At 43.0% G+C, this 23,936-nt stretch overlaps 2 protein-coding genes across 2 annotated transcripts in view; one reads left to right on the forward strand and one right to left on the reverse strand.

Annotated features, from left to right (window-relative positions):
• Positions 1–5: 5 nt before the first annotated feature.
• METTL21A (methyltransferase 21A, HSPA lysine) lies at positions 6–2,837 on the forward strand. Its single transcript, XM_064161011.1, has 3 exons — positions 6–302; positions 1,355–1,466; positions 2,366–2,837. The coding sequence occupies exons 1-3, from the start codon at positions 156–158 to the stop codon at positions 2,761–2,763; spliced, it is 657 nt and encodes a 218-aa protein (XP_064017081.1). The 5' UTR covers positions 6–155; the 3' UTR covers positions 2,764–2,837.
• Positions 2,838–6,621: 3,784 nt separating this feature from the next.
• The window catches only part of CREB1 (cAMP responsive element binding protein 1), a 43,434-nt gene continuing 26,119 nt past the window's right edge, over positions 6,622–23,936 (reverse strand). The window contains exons 6-8 of the mRNA XM_064160996.1: positions 21,805–21,987; positions 19,711–19,861; positions 6,622–13,124 (exon numbers count right to left, since the gene is read on the reverse strand). Of these exons, the coding sequence (XP_064017066.1) occupies positions 12,980–13,124; positions 19,711–19,861; positions 21,805–21,987 (479 nt within the window). The 3' untranslated portion in view covers positions 6,622–12,979. The remainder of the gene's footprint in view (positions 13,125–19,710; positions 19,862–21,804; positions 21,988–23,936) is intronic.

A 23,936-nucleotide genomic window follows, 5' to 3' on the forward strand; every position in this document is an offset into this window, starting at 1 on the left:
TGTTCCCCGCGGCGGAGCGGGCTGGCGGGGGCCTGGCGCCGCCGCCTTCCTCAGGCCGCTGGGCGCGGAGGCCACGGGAGAGGTGAGCGGGAGGCGGCCGAGACTGAACCCGCCGCGCCCCGCCGCGCCGCAGGAGGCGATCGGCCGCCAGTGGAATGGCCTTAGTGCCCTACGAGGAGGGAGCTGGCTGGGGAGCGCGGCAGCTGCACAATCCTTCGGCCACGTACCGCTTCGCCAGCCACACCATCCGCATCAGGCAGGACTGGCGGCGGCTGGGGGTGGCGGCGGTGGTCTGGGATGCGGTAGGTGTTCGCACCAAACGTTTCTATGCTTGATAGATTCCTGCACCTCTTGCCCTAGCTCTCAGAATCACCTTAGAAAAAACATAACGCTGAGTTCTTACGGAAAGGCTTTTTTCCCCCTGTGAGGTTTGGTTTTTTTTTTTTTTTTTTTTTTTTTTTTTTTTTTTTTGTTATGTTTTGTTTGATTGTTTTTGAAAGCAAAAAGCTGAACTTTGCTTTCGATTTTTCTTTCCCCTCTCCAGAGTTCCTGGAGGACCGCAAGGGAAACAGGGCCAGCTGAAACCCTGCGCAGCCAATGCCAAGTGCAGGAGTTACCCCAGATAACTCTGACCCATTGCTTAGCAGTGGTCCATGAGGTTTGTCCTTCAGAGCACAGCATGGATCCCGCAGCTTGTAGCGTCAAGGACTGATAGGCTTTTATCTTGGGGATAAGAACTGTCCATCCAAAACAAGGGTTTGTGGTAGGCCCAAGGCTGCAGGGCAGTTGGCTGTAGCATTTTAGGAAAGACCTCAAATGAATTGGTGCAGAGAGACATTATTTTTTTTTTCCCAACAGCAGCTTCAACAGAACTTGCTATGGAGAGAGCTCCTGCAAAATACAGCACATAGTTACCACCAGCTAGAAGTGTTACTGCTTTATTTTCCTTGTCTTCTTCCTGGCGACATGCCTATGATGTGCAACCTTTTGAAATACCACAGCATTACAGACTTCTGTAACTCCGTGCTCATTTGCCAGTGTTTGCCTCCCCCGCAGCTTTTCCTTTCCAAATGCAGCTCTTTCTGCCTCCTGTTACGTTTGAGGATTTATGAGGCAGTGGTCCTGTAGACTCTCTGGTTACTTTTTCTTTTGCCTCTATATAAAGTCTTCCTTACAACTTGGAAAAAGACATGTGCACACAGGAAGCAGAGAAGAGCTGAACAGAGTCTTGCTGCAGACCTGAAGTGCCTGATGCTTTTCATAACCATCTCTCTTGGTGTAAATCAGAAAGACATATTCAGTATGACTGATATGACCCCTGTGCTTAATTAATTGCCTTTGTCTCTTGGCTTAGGCTGTTGTCCTGTGTGCTTATCTGGAGATTGGAGGCATCGAGCTCCAGGATCGGTCTGTGATTGAGCTGGGAGCTGGGACTGGATTGCTGGGAATAGTAGCCACGTTATTAGGTAAAGGCTTCTTTTTTGTTTAAACCAATTTACAGCTGCACTAGCACTTTTACATCTACGTGTCTGGTATAGAAGTTAGCACCAAGGATACATATATGAACTGTGTCATCTTATTTTCTTGTTAGATTTCAGAGCCTGCTGCATTATTTATTGTAGAGATGGTGCCACTGCAGTTTACTTCATGGTGGGACCCTGTTAAGGCTGATGCCTATTACCATGGTACTCCGCTCCACAGCAGTCAGTTCTGCAGCTGTTCTCCTGTGCAGCACAGATAAAGCTAGAGAGAAACTGCTGTCTTAGCTTGCATAAGCCTTACTAGCCTGTCTTGTAGACAGGGAAAGCAAAGCTGAAGAAATGATCTGCCTGTGATCTGACGGCAGCTGAAGCAGAGACTTGAGTACTGTTAAATTTGCACTTACTGTCCCAGATTAACTAGGTAGTTCAAAGCTCTGCAGTTATGGAAGGTGCCTATTGAAATGATGAAAACATAGCAGTTTGGTAAAATACAAAATTACACAGGCAGAGCTTCTGCCTGACCTGTGGAAGATGCCATCTGGCTATTTCTCTCTACTGAACAAACAGAGAATTGGAGCAGTTTCATTGTAATAATCCCTGTTGTCACCTATGAAAACACAGAAAGTAACTCTTCTACTTTCATGCGCTGAAAAAAAGCTCCAGACTCAATCTTCATGTGGAGTGCACTTCATATGAAGTGACTTGAAGGGCAAGCTGTGTGTAGATAGTGATTGGTGATTGCTTGTTTTGTTCTTTTGTTTGTTTTTAAGTGGACAGCTTAGGGGGGTTGTTAATGTTTAACAGGAACTAAGGAGCCTGTATTCCAAATGCTATATTTATGGACTCTGATTTTTGTCTGAGACTTGTACTCATATACCGCTTAGGTGCTCACGTTACCATCACAGACAGGGCGGCAGCACTGGAGTTCCTGGAGTCAAATGTACAGGCTAACTTGCCTTCAGTACTACGTCCGAGAGCTGTGGTGAAAGAGCTGACTTGGGGAAAAGACCTAAGTAACTTCTCTCCAGGAGAATTTGACTTCATCCTGGGTGCAGACATCGTTTATCTGGAAGAAACTTTTGCAGACCTGCTTCAGACACTGGAGCACCTGTGCTCAGAGCGAACTGTGATTCTTCTGTCCTGTCGTATCCGCTATGAACGGGACCACAAATTCTTGAAGATGCTGAGTGGCCTTTTCTCTGTGTATGAGGTCCACTATGATGCCAGTAAGGATGTTCATATCTACAAAGCACAGAGGGGCAGCTGGAAAGATGACTTTTGACTCTGCTTTGTTAGTAAACCATTGTTCAATCTTCCCCTTGTTTCTACTTAATACACTTGTTCCTAAGCATATAATTGCAGTTGTGTTATTCCACTGGCTTCTTGTTCTGATGGTCTTGTCTGGTCACTTGGCCTGATACAGCAAGGATTGTAATTCTGTTCTGCATATTGAACCTCTGCTTCATTTCTCAGTCAAGTTGTGTAGGGTCTTCCACTGACATTCTGTCAAATCTAGTTATTGCAACTGATTTAAGTTGCAGAAATCTCCAGGCATCACAAATGTCATCAAAAGATCTGCTGTTTGGAATCAAACTACACTTAATTTCTGTGGGAAGCTGAGTCATAGATTAGAGTGGGCTCTTGAACAATAAAAGTAAATGAAATACAAGGTAACAGTTTAGCTCTAAATGCTTCAGGCTTTCTGCATCTCAAAAGTTGTGGTAAAAGAGACCACTTAAAGGGCAAAACTAACAAAAGCAGCTGCAATAGAGTTCTGTTGTTGTCACTGCTGAATTTAAGAGGCATAGGGAAACAAAGAACCAGATCCCTAGGGAGGGTTAGGAATCGATATTGCAGACTAAGCCAACTTAGAAATCAGCAGTTATTTTGCATGGCTTACAAGCATGGAGCTATGCTTGCAGTACTGAAGCAGTCATGGTTCTTTAGTTGTCTCTAACAAGATAACTTTCCCTTGCACAGATCAAGGCTCCTTGAAGCAGTGTGCCAGTAGAGAATGTAAAACATTCTCAAACTGGTCTTTAAATATCAAAACAGTCCTTGACTTTTAAAGTACTGCTAAATAATGTTCTACTTTCTGCCTTTGGTTGTGGCTTACTGTCTCTGAGGAGAGGAAGATGCTGGTGTAAAGTCTTTGTAGCTGAGAAAATACTTACTCTTTTATTACTTGGAACCTTGGGGCACTGTCTAAATTTCAGTGTGCTTTCTGTGCACAGTGGTAATTAGATGTTATTCTAAGCAACTGATTTCATGCCTTGAGTTTGTGAAAAAATCCTCTGTATGTTTGTCCCACAAGGTCCTATGTGAAGATTGCTGCATCCTGGAATCCAGCTCACACCACTAGCAGACTTCCTTCTGTTTCTAGTGGTGGAAGACTGAAATTGGTGAAAACAGTAGCCTAACAGAGAGAGCTATGCTTCTAAATGCAGGAAATGCTGTAGGCTTTTTTCTTTAAATTGTAAAGCCCCACATCGCATTCAGGCAATAGCAAGCACTAGCAGCTGCTTCATGCCATGGATATTAGCAGTTCCACTTCTACTTTCATCAAACTTTCCAATTGAAAAAGATGCAAAGCATCTGTGGTCCAGAAGTGATGTTCAGACTGTAATCTGGAAATGACACATTTATCATTACAGCTCCCACGAATGAGTCCCAAAGGTGTGCTTCATCCCTAGTGGGCCTCTTTGTTTTCAGCTAAGTTACTCAGTTGGCTCTGGACTCAGCCTGAGAGTTGCTAATATAAGCCAGTTGGTTACAACAGTATCCTTGGAAGCCACATGGTGTCACTAAAACAGTACTTACGCAGCTGTCTGAGAATTTGCAGCCTGAAACTAGAGTTGATGTCCCTTTCAGGGAAAGAAGACAGCACCTTTAATTAAAAACAACATGGTATGAGCTTTAATGTGCCAGACAGGGATTTCTCTGCCCTGTCAATAGGGTTAGCAATGGTTGAAAAAATTTACAAGCTCTTCCCCACTCTCTGGCTCTAGTTTTTGAAGTAAATTCTCACCACTCCCTTTTACTCTGCACTGGTTTTCCCTTTCTCTGAGCTTATCTGTGGTCACAGTATGTTAAGCCCCCTCCAGGCGGAAGCTGGCAGAAAGCAACATGCTTCTGCTTGGGCTTGTGAGTGTATGTGACTCGGTCCAAGGAGAAAGCTGGTACCTGACTATGCTAGGCCCTTGAAAGAGGCTGCAGCTTTGCAACGCTGAGAGCTTTAGCAGTCTGTGCTGTTGCCATAGTAGGAACATACTTTAAAAGTCTGCTTAAATAGTGCAGAATACAGTGTAGTACAGAGTAAAGCTTAGGGCAGCAACCCACACACTTCCAAGGAGGGTGCCTTGCTTTAAGAATAGGAGTTTTGTACTTCTGAAAAAAAAAACAGTTTAATTGCAGTCCATTTTCCCACTGCTGCTGTTACAGCCTGTAGACTTCCTGCAAGAGCCAGCATGTCCCAGAAGAGACCAGGCCTGGCTTCTTTTGCTGTTACTGCTGTACAGCAGCTAGCTGAACTAATGCTACTGCCTGTAAGAAAATACTTGTGAAGAAAAATGTGAGATGACGCTGGCAGCATGCCTTGCCCCCGACTTGCAGAGCTCTTGGTGGTCCCTCCCCAGTCTGGCATGTGATACTTCTTCAAGGGAACACCTCCTCTGCTACAGGGGGATAGATGATCCTTCAGACTGGACTCACGAATATCATGGCTTGGCCACCACCTTAAGCCCATCAGTTCTGGTTGTTTTTTAAGCTTGTGTATAGAGGCAAGCAGCAACCATGACAATATAACTGAGCTGAAATATACAGCCCGTTCCTCACGGGCAGTGCTGACATCCACCTGAACCAGACAGTGAGCGGTACCTTCTGTTAGGCTTTGCAGCTCTTTTACGTTCTCATCATGCTTACCTTCAGGGAGACGTTGGGAGTAAACCATGACTGATGCGCAGGATGGAAGTACCAGAGGTATAATTACCCAGTGAGTGACCACGAAGAAAGCAGCCTTCTGTGATGATGACACCTGCCAACACTGTTGTCCTGAATGGTTGGTCCTAGGTGAGCTGCAGTGTGAGATGCGTGATAATGGTTCAGTGGCTCTCTGGCAATTAGGCTAACACCCTGCCTGGGCACTTTCTGACAGCTGATGTGAACTTATCTGTAGGGAGGGTGTTTGGGCATGGGTCCCTGAGTACTGGGGCAAGGTATAAATAGTCTCTTGTGAAATAAAATACCCTACAGGGAGGATCCAAGTCATTTGTAAGTAACCAGATAAGACATGGACATGCTGGGAGCCTGTGAAAGCATCCCTGAAACATACCACTCTGCAAGGAAACAAACTTTCATAAAATGTCATTGCAACTTAAGTCATGTTTGATTAAGACATGGAGTGTGACATCCAGCTCCCTGTCTTACAAACAACAAGCTTTGAGGTGCAGTTGTCAGAAGAATGAGGTTTACTGTCTGACCTACTGACTGCACAGGGATCTATATTACTCAACGTTTTTCAGTGTGAAACTGAAGCCAAACAGTTTGGGATTCTCTCCTATTACTTAGATGTAGATTTTTCTGAGCAAGCACTCAAACAGCATTATGAAAATACTCCATTGTGAAAACCACAAAATCCCAGGTATAATGAGCTGACCTTACAGTTTCCCCTTGATGTTACTGGAGGTGTGTTTACCTCAGTGTTGAATTTGTCCTTCTGGCTTTCATCCCAGTGTTTGGATCCAGCCTTGCAGATTACATAATCGGGTTGCAATCCTTGCAGCATTTGCTGCCTTCTGCTCTGTTATTAACATCAGTAGTACATGGTTTACAGGAATGCTTAAAAAGACAGCATATCTGAACTGTAAAAAGGGAAAGTCTTTCACACATTATTAAACAGAACTAATTGCCACCAGAATGGATACTGGAAAGCAAATAAAGAAGTGTCAGAAGTGGAAGAGAGGCTTTATTTTTCATGACTTAACCTCTCACTAATTCAGTTGTTGGCAAAATATCTCATGAATATTTGCAGCAGGCAGGATCATGAGAGGACAAAACAGTCTGCTTAAAATATGCATTTCCATGTATTTCTATCCACCATTTGCCACTGAATTAAATAGAATATTCTGCTCAAAAAAGAGACTTTTTAGAGGTTTTTAAAGCATGTTTATGTGACCGCACATAAATGTTTGTGTAAAAAGGAAGTCATGACAGTTTATAACACAAAGATTACAGTAAGAAAAAAGCACTTCTTTATGACAATAATCCACAAATTCACAAGAATCACTTTAATATACAAAGCAATTACTACCATTCTGAAACACAAAGCAGCTAATATGTACATAGTGTTAATAAAATGCATTATAACCCAGTACAATTTTTTAAAAAACACAGATAAAGCACAAAGAAAGTAAAAAAAAAAACAAAACAAAAAAACCCAAAAAACAAACAACACAACAGGGATGTTTCTAGATTTTTGGGGAGATGTAAATAATTTCTTTTCCCCCAATAATGGATTTTCATTTAGCCTTTTAACTTCCACAAGCATGTGGGAGTCAAGCTCAAATACCCTGTTCTGTGCTGACATGGTTTGGGTAAAAGAACTGGAAATGCAGATGAGGTGAACTTACTCTTTCCAGCTTACATTACAAAGGGAGAATAATAACCTTTGCTCTGGAAGTTTCCCTGAAAAACGTTGTTCTGAAACAATTTCAAATTATAAATTCAGAGCAAACTCATTTGAAGTGAACTACCAATCTGTGGACAAGTCTGTGGAGGGGTTGGCTGCCAACTAGCACCTCTTCTTGCCCTGTTCCCCATCCCTAGAAGTCCGTATAAGCAGCACAGTTTCAAATCTCTTACAAAGTTCTAGAAATTTTTAAAATTAACATTTCAATATAAATAAATGTCATCACACACACAAAAAATGGAGTGGCACCTGGATAAAACACAACTTGTGGAGAGCATCTGAACATACATAATTCTTGTGAGTGGCCATTTGCAGATAACTAACCAGCTCAAGGCCTTCCTTGCCTGTGCTCCCTCAGCTGTCCCCTAATTTAGAGTAGTATGTAGCTGAGGCTGAGTGAACCGACTGCTCCCAAGTCACGAGTATAGTAAATGGTCAGCTTATGAAGTGCGCCAACCATGGATCGTTATCAGCTTGTCCCTGGCCCTTTTCCTGCCAGCACACAGCTCCTGCAGGCAGCTGACTTCTCCTGCCTCTCACTGGTGAAAGCGAGACCTTAACTTACACAGCAAGTCACAAACTGCACTTGCAGTACCAGAATGCAAACAGGTCACTGCTTTTAATTTGTGCTACACAAGCAAGTCTCTTAATTTCAGCTGTTATATTTAAGAGCTTAAATATACTTAAAAACACTTAAAAAATGAAAACCTTTTCTACCAGCCGGATCTGGTCCCTCTTCCCCAGAGATGTACAGATTTAAGCCATATCCATCCACAGACCTGAACCTGTCAGAAGCATGCTGTACATGGGATTTCAGCACCAGTCTGGCTCTTCCCACACCAACTGAGCTTCAGAATGCATTCAGGTTTCTGCAAAATCAGTGTCTTTTACGCTTGTGAATTCAGAAGCACAGGGAAACGAGTTCCCAGGCACAGTACAGAGAACCATCAATGTACTGTGTGCTTTTAAAACCTGCTCAGAGTGACAGATTTCAGGGCTGTAGCTAAATTATCATTGTTCCTACAAAAGAAAGGTGGTTGTGCTTTTTAAAAGTCTTTTAAAGCAGAGTGACACGTTGTAAATGCACCTTCAGTTCCCAGTGTCAATAAACTGAAAAGCCTTTTGATTTATTTTCTTGGAATGCAGCTTATAAAACCTGCAGCCAAATCTCAAATTAAGAAAACAGGAATAAAGTGGCTGAAAAAATAGTTCAGCTTTCCTTCCAATTGAACCTCCCTTACCCACTTGGGATTGCTGAACTAGTTCTATTCTAAAAATAGTTTCACATCCGTCCTATACATGCTGCTTTGAGGCACCACGGACAATTCTTTCCAGTGCTGCCAGTTCAGATCTCCTGCCATTCTGAAGCAATGCCTGCTGGATGCCAGGTGCTAACCAGCAAGGTAAATTTGCAAAGCAGTCAACTGCTGTGGGGAATGGAGTGAATTGTGTGCAGGCAGCAGGATTACAACTGTGCCAGGAAGCTTCTCAAGCAAACCCAACTGCTCTTAGTTTGGGGTTTTTGGTTGGGTTTTTTTTGTTGTTGTTCTTGTGGGTTTGTTTTTTTTTAAAAGTGCACATTTTAATCAAACATTTACAAACAATATAGTGTAACAAAAATAAATACATGACCTTTTGGTTAGATATTGGCAAATGTTGTATCACTAACCAGCTCCAGGGTGAAAAAAATTACATTAAAAGCAGGGTGTTAGGAAACTGAGGAAATCCTTTATGAATTATCACAAGATTTGCAACCAACTGATACTGAACTTGCTTAGATGGGGAACCTTGTCTTTAACCAACAAAAATAACTGTCATAAATTAGAAAAACAGAAAATAAAAAAGCAGAGGTCAGTTTTCACTAGCAGGTGAATACTTGCAGCTGCAGCCTTCTGGAAGCCCAGATTTTAAAAAAACCCACTTGTAGTACAAGTTTAGATCAGAAACTATTAGGGCTGTTTTTCCTTATTAAATCTAACTTTTTTTTTCCTGAGCCTCTTAATGATTCCAAACACCCCACAAATGTTCTGATCAATGTACAAGTACAAAAAAGGACAGTGGTTTACAATACCAACATCAGCTACAGAATAGCCAGAATCTCTAGGTGTCTGTACAGTCCTGACAAGCAAAAAATGTGCTTTTCAGATACAGGCAATGGTGCTGGCTACTACCTGATTCTGGTGAAACTGCTGCTTAAATAAAAAAGCATCACCACTACCCCAGGAGGAAAACTGAACTCTTACCAGTGGTTCCTTTAGAAAATAACACCTTAGCAACCTTTCCATTGCTTTGCCTTTGATACATAGCTGCCAAAGAGGAAAAGCACAAAAGTGAATTATTTTGAGGGGTAGTAGTTGTCATAAAACAACTGTTTACATAATTTCACAAACCTCCATCAATAGGGAAAAAAAAACAAAAACAAACCCAAAAATAAACCTCACAAAAGCCATGAAAGATGAAATAAAATTCTTGAAAATGAGTAACTGAGAAACAGCACAAAACAAATCAGTAATAAGCGCTAGAATAATGCAGCCCAGAACTACTGGGATGGGAGGAAGCTTTCACACGCACACACATCCACACACACTCAGACACACAGAGAAAAGTAAAAATTTTTTTTCTGACCTCCATATACTATAATACTCAGCATTCCTGACTTAAAAGCTCTCAGAGCTGTAGATTATATACTGTGTGTATATATATATATATATATGTACATATATTATACATATGTATTTTCCAAGAATATCTAAATTAAAAGAGCACCTCTGACAATATCTTAACTGCCTGATTGGTGCTGTTGTTTTGGAAAATAATGACATTACAAAAATTATATTTCAAATCAATTCTTGTTTATTATGAACATAATGGATCTAGCCCTTTCTAACCCATTCTTCAGGTAAAACAGGCTGTCAATTCTTGAAAACTCACAACTGTGAGATATAAAACTAACCCTCCCTTCCCCTTGCCACTCCTTTCCTACTTCCAAATGGCCTTAGTTTATAAAAGCTGATGACCCCAACCTCACTACCTGGTAAACAATATATGAATGCACTCCTGTGTCATATTTCTTCCCTTTTTGGGTCAGTATGAATAGTAAAGTATAGGTAATCCTAGCCAGCCCTCTACTTGGTCTGACATATTTTTTTTATTACTGTGATTTAAAATTTTCATTAAATAAATTCCAGCCCCTAAAACCTCAGTCCAGCATAAATTAAAAATAAAGACTCTTGCAGATCCCTACCTACTTTAAAATAACTTTCCTTTTCTTAGTGAAATGTTAGTTGCTAATGCAGTCTAGACTAGCAACACTATGGACTCCTCACAGGCCACGCACACACAGACCAGTAATACAGTTCTCCTCTCACTGCCACAGAAATCTGTACCAACCCCGGACCAGAAGAATCCCCTCTGGGTACCGGTTTAGGCTCTCTGCTTCATTCAGCACCCAGGCTTTGTGCCGAATGGCTATCGGCAAGCACTGCGCAGTGCTCGTTACCCACCAGGAACAGCACTCAGATCACATCCAGCCTCATTCAGGTTCACTGCAAAACTTCATTTTTTTCAAAGAGATGGTTCTACAAAAGAAAGAGCTTTAGTGTGGGCATGTGCAGCCTTTTCTGTGTTTCTCAAAGCTGGAGGAACCACTGTGTGTAAATAAAGCCATAGTGAGCTTGATGATTCACAAGAATGACTCCTGCTAACGTTAGCAACATTTCTACTTCAGCACTAGTTCTGAAAAACTGGTACCCGTTGTATGCATTTGCATTCTCTGCTTTTAAGAAGCAGACATTTTTTAACAAACACACTGCTGAGAATTAAGGGTCTTCAAATTTGTGTTGCTAAACTAATAAATTCATCTTCCATTAAATAAAAACCTGAAATTCATCAATTCTCTTATGGCGGATAAATAGACACACAAATCCCCCCAAAGCCTGCAAAAAGTAATTATTTCATAATTCTGATACTCATGTTCTCTTCCTGAAATACAAACATAATTTGCAATTATTGATAACTCTAGATTTAACAGTAATGCTGTGAATTCAATCCTACTGCTTTTAAAGTCTCTTGCAAACTGAATGCCCTCTCAAATGAGAATAGCAGAACTTTTTAATACTGCTTAGCTGTTTGAGACTCAACTGCCCAGAGTTTTCCAGATGTTCTTATAACATCACATGGACTGTAAAACCTGTGTTTGAAATTCATCTTGAAAACAGGTTAAGAGTGAACATGAAAAAAAATACTCTCCATACTTTTGCCAAGCAAGGCATTAGCACAGACCAGAGTCTTATTCTTATGTCACCGGACATATAATTTTGACGAGAAGCCCAAAGGAAACTTAAGTCCATCAAATGACCCAAGATCAAGAGACTGGCTTCAAAGGGCCAGTAAACAAACTGCATGATTCCTTTTGACACATTCTTTTGGACAACTTCTTGACATTCTTTTGTTTGATTCTTTTTAAGCTTGATTCATTTTAAATCCTTATGCTTAGTACAGAGTTGCTTTTAAACAAGTTACTTTTCAGCAAGTAACTCTGTGAAAGATCACATTTTCCTTGGTGCACACAAATCTTTCCATCTTGCAAACAACATAAGCATGAGTAATTCTATATAGATAAATAGATTACTCAGTAAATTAAGAATTTAGCTATCCTGACCAGGTTCAAATAACTAATATTGTCCCTTGTGAAGCAGACATTAGAATATTTGTGTTGGAAGTATTTCTCAGTATTTGAGGTTGTCCTGATAGTTAATTTATGTTTAGAAGGCAGCCTCAAAGTTTGAAAAAGAATATAGCAAACCAGACTGATGCTTCGTTTGAGTACAATGACTTCCATTACACAAGATATTGGTTGGGAAATGAGAACTTGGGACACAGTCTATATTGTCTTCAGGGTTGTACTGGATGCAGAGTTGGCCATGCTTCAACTGCTTAATTGTTCTGCATACCAACAGGTAGTGCTTTCATGTATTACCCTTGCTTATTATGTGGCAGTTTTTAAAACATCACTATTTTACCTTTTTATTCTGAATTCCTTCCCTGCTCAAATACCATTTTCCAACCAATATCCTATGAAGCTAGTGTTTGCTTTTTGTCCACTCGGAACGCTGAACACGCTTGCACACATAAGCTTTGAGAAGCAACCAACCAGTGAGATGTTGCTGAGGTTTGGAGAAGTTTTCACTAGTCCCGAAGGGCTTAATACAGATTACAAATCAAAACCCTTGCTGGGCTGGTTTGCAAAGGGCATGTTATCTCCACACCAAGAATGTGACTGTTGAGTGCCTTTCATTTGGCATGCTGCTTAGCTGTGTATTTCTACAGTTCATAATGAGTAAGTGAAACCAATTTGGCAACCACTGCTTCTTCATTGCACCATACATGCTCCACATATGTGGCCCACAGTTCTCTGGAACAAGAGGCTGGGGTGGCTCTGTCTCTAAGGCAATGGAAAGAGCTCAGCACAAATTCTTCAAACCATTAGAAAAGGACCTTCCCCAAAGTAACTTCCCAAGTGACCACTGCTGCTCCTTGAAGAGGATGGGGAGACGAGATAAAAGCCTGTTTTCCTTCTTCACACTGAGACTGATGATGAAAATAATCTTGTAGGGGGAGAAGTGGAGGCAAATACTTGAACATTCACAGTTTGATGCAAAGCACAGATGAAGTATATCCTGTAGTTGCTTCAGGCAGTTTTGCGCATAGAAAAAAAGAAATGTTTAGAAAATAAAAAGTTTACTTTGTCTTTCTGGGTATAGCCAGAACCAGTCTCTATCCCATCTGGACATGTGAAAATGGGAATCCAAAATTAATCAGATTTGTGGCAGTAAAGGTCCTTAAGTGCTTTCAGCTCCTCAATCAGTGTTTTGTTTTGGTTTTCAAGCACAGCCACTCGATTTTCTAGACATTTCACATACTCCTTTTTCTTCCTGCGGCATTCACGTGCTGCCTCTCTGCAAAGCAAAAAAAGGCCATTCAAACCCAGAACCAAGCACTGGCAGACATCTGCTGCTTACTGTTCACGTCAAACCTTCACCTAGCACTGCCATGTTTAGAACATGGAGGTATTGTCAAGAAATTAGGAAAAAATGCTGACTTTGTAACAATTGCTCCTCACATACACTCAAGATCCAGAGATTATTTCAACATGCACATCTCACTAAGTTAGCATCAATTAAAATCCTGCTTCTGTGAGAAAAGGATCCTACTCAGTGACAAAATTCAGGTTGCAAGATTTAGAGCCTTTGGGCTAAGTTGAATGTTGCTGCTGCAATAATTTAATTGATTTTATTATAATAAATAGATGAACAATAAAAACATGTCCAAAACTGGTGTTCATCTATTAATCTCCTTATAGTTCTAAACTCTTCCTTTTGCTGCAGTCCAACCAAACACTAAAGATATTCAATTGGTGCCAAAAAGAGCTGTATTTGAAGTATTAATGTATTTGCTCTCAAGCAATATGTTCACTTATACTAATAATGTTTGCATCATGACAATGATAACATAAATGACCCCTAAAAATGACAAAATAAACAGTCATCATAAACCATATCAATCTGTAGTTCTTGTCTGCTGTGCCAAGAACATGGCAGTGTTCATGTGCTGAAGCAGATCTCGAGACAGTCAGACCCTTAAAGACTGAGCTGCCTGTAAATGACTTGGTAACACACTGAGAACATCAAGGAAAAACACCTCCTAAGTGTTAATGTTCTGCAGAGCATCCTGAAGGCAGTAACACCAAGGATGAACCTCTTGCACAGCAAGAGTAATGATAAAAAACATGCAACATAAGCACAAGGTTAAATGCCGCAGGTGCTTGGGAGTCCAGGCAGGGGTCTCTCCCCCAGCAACTCAGCTTGTCAAAGCAGCACATTGCAGGTACATGTAAATGCACATGCTGGTTTGCTTTGAACCTTTAGGTGCAAAGCAGCTTCAAATGCTCCCTGGAAACAGGGAGGGATGGATACAGATCCCTGTCACAGGCAGTAAGAGAAGTCCACCCCGGCCCTCTCCGCCTCTTCCACTGCCCTTGCATAACAAGTATGAAGCGCTTCAGGAAGAGAGCAGGGAGGATGGGAGGGCTGAGGAGCATCCAACCAGGATGATGCCTAGGGTGGAGCGGTCCCCACCAACTGTGGTTACTAGCTCCACAAAAAACAAGAAAAAGAGAAGAGTCACAGTCGTCGGGGACCAATTTGTCATCCCAACCCATCTCACAGGGAGGTCTGCTCCCTTCCTGGTGCCCGGGTTAGGGACATCACCAGGAGACTCCCAAACCTAATCCAGCCCTCTGATTATTACCCCTTACTGGTAATACAAGCTGGCAGGGATGAAATCGAGAAGAAGGGCACCAGGGCAATTAAAAAGGAATTCCAAGGCCCTGGGGAAATTGATAGATGGGGCAGGAGCACAAGTGGTGTTCTGCTCAGTTCCCCCTGTGGCAAGGGAGTTCACAGAGAGGAACAGCAGAACCTATGACATCAACAGCTGGCTCAAGGGATGGTGTGAGAGGAGGCACTTTGGCTTCTTCGACCTTGGGGGAACTTTTACTGAGCCGGACCTGCTTGATCATGATGGGGTTCAGTTATCTAAGAGGGGCAGGAGAGTCCTGGCACTGGAGTTGGCAGGGCTCATTAGGTGGGCTTTAAACTAGATCTGAAGGGGGTGGGTGAGGCAATTACTCTCTCTGAGAAGGAGAGAGTGGGAAGGAAACTAGGGACAATTGAGGAATTGAGAGCCCAGCTGAAGTGCATCTACACCAATGCACGCAGCTTGGGTAACAAGCAGGAGGAACTAGAAGTCCTGGTCCACCAGGGTGACTATGATATAGTTGCCATTTCAGACACTTGGTGGGATGACAGACATGACTGGGCTGCTATACTGGGGGGATACAGCCTCTTCAGGAAAGATAGGCAAGGGAGAAGAGGAGGAGGAGTGGCCCTGTATGTTAGGGAGTCACTCCTTGCCACTGAGCTTGAGGTGAGGGACGAAGGGGTTGAGAGCTTGTGGGTTAAAATCAGAGGGAGGACTAATAAATCTGACATCCTGGTTGGAGTCTGTTACAGACCACCCAACCAGGATGAGGAAACAGATGAGATATTTTACAAACAGCTGGAGGCTGTCTCAAGATCAGATCTTGTCCTTGTGGGTGACTTTAACCTGCCAGACATCTGCTGGGAACTTAGTTCAGCAGAGAGGAGGCAGTCCAGGAGATTTCTAGAGTGCATGGAGGACAGCTTCATGACCCAGCTGTTAAGTGAGCCTACTAGGGGTCAAGCTCAGCTTGACCTGCTGCTCTCCAACAGAGAAGGGCTGGTAGATGTGACAGTGTGAGGCTGCCTGGGGTGTAGTGATCACGAGATAGTGGAGTTTTCAATATGCAGGGAGATAGGGAGGCACTACAACAAAACCCACACCTTGGACTTTTGGAGGGCAAACTTCAATTTGCTTAAGAAACTTATTTCCAAAGTCCCCTGGGCAGCAGTCCTTAAGAACAAGGGGGTCCAGGATGGTTGGACCTACTTTAAACAGGAGCTCTTGAAGGCACAGGAACTGGCAGTTCCCATGTGCCAAAAGATGAGCCGGCGGGGAAGGTGACCAGCCTGGATGAGTAAACAGCTCCTGAAGGAATTGGGGGAAAAAAAGAGGGTGTATCACCTTTGGAAGGAGGGGAAGGCTTCTCCTGACGTGTTTAAGGATGTAGCCAGATTATGCAGGAGAAAAATTAGAGAGGCTAAGGCTCAGCTAGAACTTAGGCTGGCCACTTCCGTGAAAGTTAACAAAAAACACTTTTATAAATTTATCAATGCTAAAAAGGGCAAGAAGAGCCTCCACTGCTTACTGGACCAGGAGGGGAACACTATAACTGATGATGAAGAAAAGGCTGAGGTCCTGAATGCCTTCTTCGCCTCGGTTTTCAACAGCAAGGAGGGAGGAGGAGGCAAGTGGCCTCTTGAACCGGGGGATGGGGTCAGGGAGCGGTGTGTTGCCCTGGAAATTCATGAAGAATTAGTTCAGGACCTGCTGAGCCATCTGGACACCCACAAGTCCATGGGACCAGATGGGATCCATCCCAGGGTGCTGAGAGAGCTGGCAGCTGAGCTGGCCAAGCTGCTCTCCATCATTTTCCAGCAGTCCTGGCTCACCGGAGAGGTCCCAGGAGACTGGAAAATGGCCAACGTGGTCCCCATCCACAAAAAGGGTCGGATGGAGGAACCTGGGAACTACAGACCTGTCAGCCTGACCTTAGTGCCAGGGAAACTGATGGAGCAGGTGATCTTGGGGGTGATAACAGCGCACCTGAGGGATGGCAAAGGGCTCAGGTCCAGCCAGCATGGGTTTAGGAGGGGCAGATCCTGCCTCTCCAACCTGATCTCCTTCTATGATCAGGTGACCCACTTGGTGGATGTGGGGAGGCCTGTGGATGTGGTCTATCTGGACTTCAGCAAGGCCTTTGACACTGTCCCCCACAGCAAACTGCTGGCTAAGCTGTCAGCCCGCAGCTTGGATGGCAACACTCTGTGCTGGGTTAGGAACTGGCTGGAGGGCCGGACCCAGAGAGTGGTGGTGAATGGTGCCACATCCAGCTGGCAGCTGTCACTAGTGGTGTCCCTCAGGGATCTGTGCTGGGCCCCATCCTCTTTAACATCTTCATAGATGATCTGGATGAGGGCATGGAGTCAGTCATCAGCAAGTTTGCAGATGACACTAAGCTGGGGGCAGATGTGGCTGGGTTGGAGGGCAGAAGGGCTCTGCAGTGGGACCTTGACCGCCTGGACAGATGGGCAGAGGCCAATGGGATGGCGTTCAATAGCTCCAAGTGCAGGGTGCTGCACTTTGGCCACAACAACCCCATGCAGAGATACAAGCTGGGGTCGGAGTGGCTGGAGAGCAGCCAGACAGAGAGGGATCTGGGGGTGCTGATTGATACCCGCCTGAACATGAGCCAGCAGTGTGCCCAGGTGGCCAAGAGAGCCAGTGGCATCCTGGCCTGCATCAGGAATGCTGTGGTCAGCAGGAGCAGGGAGGTCATTCTGCCCCTGTACTCTGCACTGGTTAGACCACACCTTGAGTACTGTGTTCAGTTCTGGGCCCCTCAGTTTAGGAGGGACATTGAGATGCTTGAGCGTGTCCAGAGAAGGGCGACGAGGCTGGTGAGAGGCCTTGAGCACAGCCCTACGAGGAGAGGCTGAGGGAGCTGGGATTGTTTAGCCTGGAGAAGAGGAGGCTCAGGGGAGACCTTATTGCTGTCTACAACTACCTGAGGGGAGGTTGTGGCCAGGAGGAGGTTGCTCTCTTCTCTCAGGTGGCCAGCACCAGAATGAGAGGACACAGCCTCAGGCTGTGCCAGGGGAAATTTCGGCTCGAGGTGAGGAGAAAGTTCTTCACTGAGAGAGTCACTGGACACTGGAATGGGCTGCCCGGGGAGGTGGTGGAGTCGCCGTCCCTGGAGCTGTTCAAGGCAGGATTGGACATGGCACTTGGTGCCATGGTCTAGCCTTGATCTCTGTGGTGAAGGGTTGGACTTGATGATCTGTGAGGTCTCTTCCAACCCTGATGATACTGTGATACTGTGAAATACAGAGTTGTGAGTGTACCTTTGCTGCAAATACTACAAGGATTGGTGATAAAAGTCAGTGCTTGAAACAATCAGGTCAAAACTGAACCCAGTTCTTCCACCTACTAGATTAATAGTAGTTGTAGCTCTATGTAAAAGAGAAATGTCTGCTCCAGGACCTACCTGGGAAGGGGATTCTAAAAGTAGTTTTTGAATTTCAGCTCCACAAATGAGACAGGATGAAGAAAACCTAGTTTGTAAGCCCTGCAAGTGTCCATTCGTCACTCCTACAAACACAATTTCACATACTTGCAGCCCTTCAGTGGGCCATGTGCAACATTCAGAATTTAACTAATTTTGGGCTGTGAAGTTATGTCACCAAAGTACTAGGAACTACTGGATCAGGAAGTGCCTCCCAGTACAAACCACTAACTTGTCTTCTTGGGTGACAACTTTCTATTTCTCATTTGCATTTTTGTTTCGGCTTGGGCTGTATATTAAGCCACCTCAAGTCTCTGTGTGTTATTCATTACGAACATCAACAGTTATGTGGAATTACAAGAGAGCTTTTACAATGTAAAATCCAGACAGAAAATCTCCACAATAAGATCTATACTTACACTACAACCCTCCAATAAGTACCACCTCACCATATACACACATACATATCTCATACAACCTCTCTATATCATTTTCCCTACTTTTTAATGGAGCTCAAATTGGTAAATACCTATTAAGCTGGCAGATTAAAAGCACCACTTGCAACGTGATACTGCTGCAAGAGGTGTACATTTTACTTGAGCAGGGTTAATTCCCCATTGTTTTTTTCTTGCCTTTCCCAAACACAGAAGCTTTCTTTTACTGGAATAAAACTGGTGAATAAATAAGGGGATTCAGAATGCTAATTACTTTTTTCTTCAAATGCAGAACCTGAAAGGATGACATCTACTATTCATGGACAAATATATAAAAGAGGGAGATGAGTGGCACTCTGCACAAAACTTCTTTAAAAAGCGAGCTCTGCTGTTCAACATTTTTTACTTCATTAAAGCCCCTCAGGCTTGGGTCTGTTCATGTAACTTTCCAGTGTGATAACAGCTCAGAGCTCAGTAATAATAACATATTGACAACATCATACTTTTTTATCACACTGATAGATGAGGAAAACAGTGGTTTCATGGGGCTTCCCCTCCAGAGAAGGGAGGGAAGCACTGTCGTTTTCCCAGTGCTGCAATGTAATTTACATAAAGGCTCAAATCTATATAGCCTGTGGATGGAGTTCAAGCCATGATAGGTCAGCTCAGGCCCACCTTTCCCAGCTGAGGCTTAATGAGCACTATGCCAAACTTCTCTCTACTCTGCTGCCTTCCTAAACCCCATCTCAGTAGGCTTGGCTGTTCCTTCTCCCACAGTAAATACTACAAGATCAGTCTTCTCTCTCTTTCAGCTCTGCTGACACTACTGGCTCCACAAGACTTCAAAAGGAGCAGCTGCTCATTCAGCTTTTCCTTGAGTCTTTCTGCATCTGGAGGTTAAAACCTAAAGGGCAAGCAGCTAAAGATAACAAGTGAGACAATCAAGAAAGCACTCACAGAGAGCGCAGGCGGGCCAGCAGTAAGAATGCATGCAGAAGGCTAAGGTAAAGAATATAGGAAAGGAAACTCCATGAACGGGTTAACTCAAAACCAACTCACTTTGGTGTTTTTAAGAACTTATCTGCAGTCATACAAGACTCTCATCAATGACTTTTCTCCTTATGCAACAAACAAATTCACTCACAGAATGAGTTGGACACTTTACTTAAGGTTTCATAGTTATAATACATGGCATTAGCAGATGTGTTTCTCTGCTTTGCATCTTTAAATAAAGGCAAATTCTTCAGAGTATTTCATAAAATGAATAAGATTAGGATTCCTAGTGCTTGGCACTTCAGCTCTATGCAGAGCTGACTGGAAAAAAAGTGACCTAGATGTACATACCTGTTCTTCATTAGACGCACTTCTCTCTTCCGTGCGGCCTCTTCTGCTGGCTGGGTTGGAAGTGCTGGAGAAGATGCCATGACTACGCCTGGTGCAATGGTGCTGGTGGGGGCAGTGCGAATCTGGTAGGTCTGCACGTCTCCTGAGGCAGCTGAAAGATACACAGGAGCACTCTGTCAGCAGTTACATGTGGTGCAAAAAGCACCTGCTCATCTACCCAAGTGCTACAGAGTACAAGAGGGACGACCATCACCTGGGTTTATTAATATATGCAAGGTTTTGGGCATTCCTGCTGAAAAAGTTTTCACTAGGCTTGATAACTTGATTTGTCTTGCTGTATTGTTGTGCTTCTTTCTTTTTACTTCTCTGGTTTTGGGGCAGTTTTAAGATGAAGGATTGTGAACAGTGTTGCTAGCTACGCTCCAAATGTCTATCTGCGAAAGGAGAAACTGCATGTGTAAGTATTTAGCACAGAAAAAAAAGGTGTAGAAATGTAGCATTTACTCTACAAAGAGAGTGACAGTGCAAGTAGGCACTCAGTTTTACTACTTCTCTAAAATTAACAAGGTCTTGAGTTTCTTGTGTTTATAATGTGTTCTATTTTGCCTTAGCTGGTAAAAAACCACAATATCAGCTGAAGAAATGGCATGTCCTTAAAGAACAAAACCAACATATGATCAATGCAACAATAGTGTTTTTCCTCAGCTATGTATTTTCACTGATACCTAGAGTCCTCTTCACTAACTCACAAAGCACCTGCTCTACAATCATAAAAGCAAGGCTATGCTTTTTGTTATTTTTAAAAACCAATTTTTAGTATCCCTCAAGTTTTTCACAGAATCACAGAATGTCAGGGGCTGAAAGGGACTTTGAAAAATCATCCAGTCCAAACCCCCTGCCAGAGCAGGATCACCTATACCAGATCACACAGGAATGTATCCAGCAGGTTTTAAATATCTTCAGAGAGGGAGATCCACATCCGCCCTGGACAGCCTGTTCCAGTGTTCTGTCACCCTCACAGGGAAAAAAGTCCTCCTCGTGTTTACATGAAACTTCTGATGCCTCAACTTCCACCCACTGCCCCTTGTCTTGTCATTGGGCATCACCGAGAAGAGCCTGGATCCATCCTCCTGCCACTCACCCTTTACATACTTATAAACACTGATGAGGTCACCTCTCAGTCTCCTCTCCAAGATAACGTACCCCAGCTCCCTCACTCTCCTTGTAAGAAAGACGTTCCATTCTCTTAATCACTTTTGTATGCTGGACTCTTAAGCAGTTCTATGTCCCTCTTGAGCTGGAGGGCCCAGAACTGGACACAGTACTCCAGATGAAGTCTCACCAGGGCAGAATAGAGGGGGAGAACCTCTCTTGACCTACTAGCCACCTCCTTTTAATACATCCCAGAATGGCATTTGCCATCCTGGCCAACAAATCAAAACATGTATTTTAATACAATAAACCCCCCCAAATCTATTCTCAGCTGAAGTTACCCCACTTGCTCTAAATGAATGTCTAGACCAAATGATCTCTCAATACACTGTCCTAAATTATTCTGTGACTGTAAGACTCAATGATGAAGTATTTGGTGACTACTTACAAAACCCACAATACGAAGAAATTATGACTTGTAACTGCAAAGGGGGAAAAAAACTACTAATAAATCAAATCATCCTTACAGAAAGAATCAAACAACCTTCTTTCCCAACTTTAATGTGTCACTTTAAGTTTACTGTTGTTGCATATGACTGTCTGGGAGAACTCAGAACTCTAAAGAGGCATCAGTTTTTATATAAAAATATGAATTGTGGACAAAATACAGGAAATACAGCATGGAAAACCATTAAAATAAAGTAAAATACATTGTTTTAACAAGCAAACATAGAATTTCCACTTTTTAATCAATCTGGTGGGAAAGGCTCCAAGAAAATGTGACTAATAGCTTTGGCCAGAATTGCCTTTAATCAGTTTGGAGACTTATCTGTGCCAAAGCTGTTAATTTCATTTCCTGACACATTTGACAGATTTAGGTTGGCAACTTATATCTGCTTGGAGAAAATGTTATACAGAATGACTGGCTGTGAAGTTTCTCACCTTGTACAACAACTTGGTTGCTGGGTACAAGTATCTGTTGTCCATCTGTGGTCTGTGCATATTGTAAAATGGTGGTGCCAGGTTGGGTTGCAGCTGCATTGGTCATTGTCAACGTCTGCAGACCTTGTACTCCATCTGTGCCATTGTTAGACAACTGTATTGCTCCTCCTTGGGTAATAGCAACTGAGAAAAAAGATGACACAGCATTTAAGACACTAACTTACACATTAACTTACAGTAATAAACCTAGCTATGGAAGAACACTGATCTGAGTTAAATCAGAGAGATGGCTTTTATGTGCATTAAAGAAATCATGCTTTCAAAGTAAGCTTTCAATTTTTTTGAGACCTTTTTTTTTGGTGGGGGAGGCGAGGGGGAATGGAGGCAAACCCCACACCCTAAACCACATATTAGTTTCTCTGCATTCTTCAGTATTACACAGAGTAGCTACCAATCCTCCTCCAGGAAATGCTTTTTTGATTTGTTAGTTAAGATTTTCTTCTTGACTGGTTAAGGTCGTTTTCTCAGTCCTTTTATTTTCCTTCTCATCTGAACTTCTCTTTTCTGCTTTACACCCTTCAGTCTCCTCTGCTGCTATTGCTATCTACCTTGTGTTTCACTTTCTTCTTGCTTTGTCATATTTTTTTCTTCTGAACATATTCCCCTTTCTCTACAACCTTCTCAGCACTCTCCTAGCAGTGTGTTTCACTTTTTAATTTTCTCCTTCAGTCTTACTTTGCTGTTCTTTCTTCCCTTTTCTTTCTCTCAGTCCTATCAGGCAGGTGTACTGTCATCACGCCTCATTCATGATTCCACAGAACTTTGCTATGTTCATACATACAGATGTACAAACCTCAGTATCTGCAGAAGCAGTTTTTTTTAGTTACAGTAGGAAAGCAGTGTTAACCACATCGGTTTCAATAAAATTAACTGAGCTATTAGGTAAAGCAAAAATAGAAAATGTTAAAGAGATTTTAAGAGAAAGATGTGAACAAGTAGCTCTTTTCTCCCATTTATATGTTTAAGGATGTTTGTGTGAGACACCCCGTGAATACTAGCTTTACTGATGTATCCTCAATCCTTTAAATCAAAGCACCCAGGAGGGGGGTGGCCTCTTCTCCCAGGCAACCAGCAATAGAACAAGGGGACACAGTCTCAAGTTGTGCCAGGGAAAGTATAGGCTGGATGTTAGGAGGAAGTTCTTCCCAGAGAGAGTGATTGGCATTGGAATGGGCTGCCCAGGAAGGTGGTGGAGTCACCATCCCTGGGGGTGTTGAAGAAAAGACTGGATGAGGCACTTAGTGCCATGGTCTAGTTGACTGGATAGGACTTGGTGCTAGGTTGGACTGGATGATCTTGGAGGTCTCTTCCAACCTGGTTGATTCTATGATTCTATGAAAGAAACATTTATTACATAGTTCAAATAGGGTTCCTTGAGTTCTTTTTTCAGTGCTTTCTAAACATGTAATCTGTCTTAGTTTAGAGCAAGATGGATGCTCTTTTACCTCTTCCAAAAAGGGTACTAAAAAAAAATGCTCACACAAAGGATTGGATAGAATTGGAAAGTTTAAATGGAAATGCTATTCATGATACATGCAACAGTATAAAGCACACAAAACACAAAGAAATCCATAGACCACCTTGATCACAGTTCTCCAAGAACCTCCTTAGGCCAAAGCTTCACACAAACCTCACCTTAAACCAGGCCATAGACCCAGGCCTTCAATGTCCCCTCCTTCCACCAGGCCTCTCTACTCCCCATGCCAAACCAATATGATGTAGCTAAAATTCGGCTTGGCAGTTCCAGGTCCCAACTTGAGCACCACCAGGGCTGAAACCAGGCCTCACTCCCTCACAAGAGATAACAGCCCATGTGTCTCCCTAGGAGGAGAGAGGGAGGGAAAAGGGGAAGAAAACTGACTCTGCAGGCCATTTTATAGGGATGCAGGACTAATGGGAATGAAAAACATTTCCTGGTCCACCTCCTGGACCTCTCTAGCCTTTGGAGATCTGTAACTTCATGGTTCTTAAAGGCACCCAGCCTCAATACCATCACAGACTACTTCTATTCATTTCATGGAATAAAATAATCTCCCAGGATAAAAGAGACTTCTGAATTACCTCACTTGGTT

The sequence above is a fragment of the Pogoniulus pusillus genome, chromosome 2, assembly GCF_015220805.1.
Source record: "Pogoniulus pusillus isolate bPogPus1 chromosome 2, bPogPus1.pri, whole genome shotgun sequence".
Lineage (NCBI taxonomy): Eukaryota > Metazoa > Chordata > Aves > Piciformes > Lybiidae > Pogoniulus > Pogoniulus pusillus.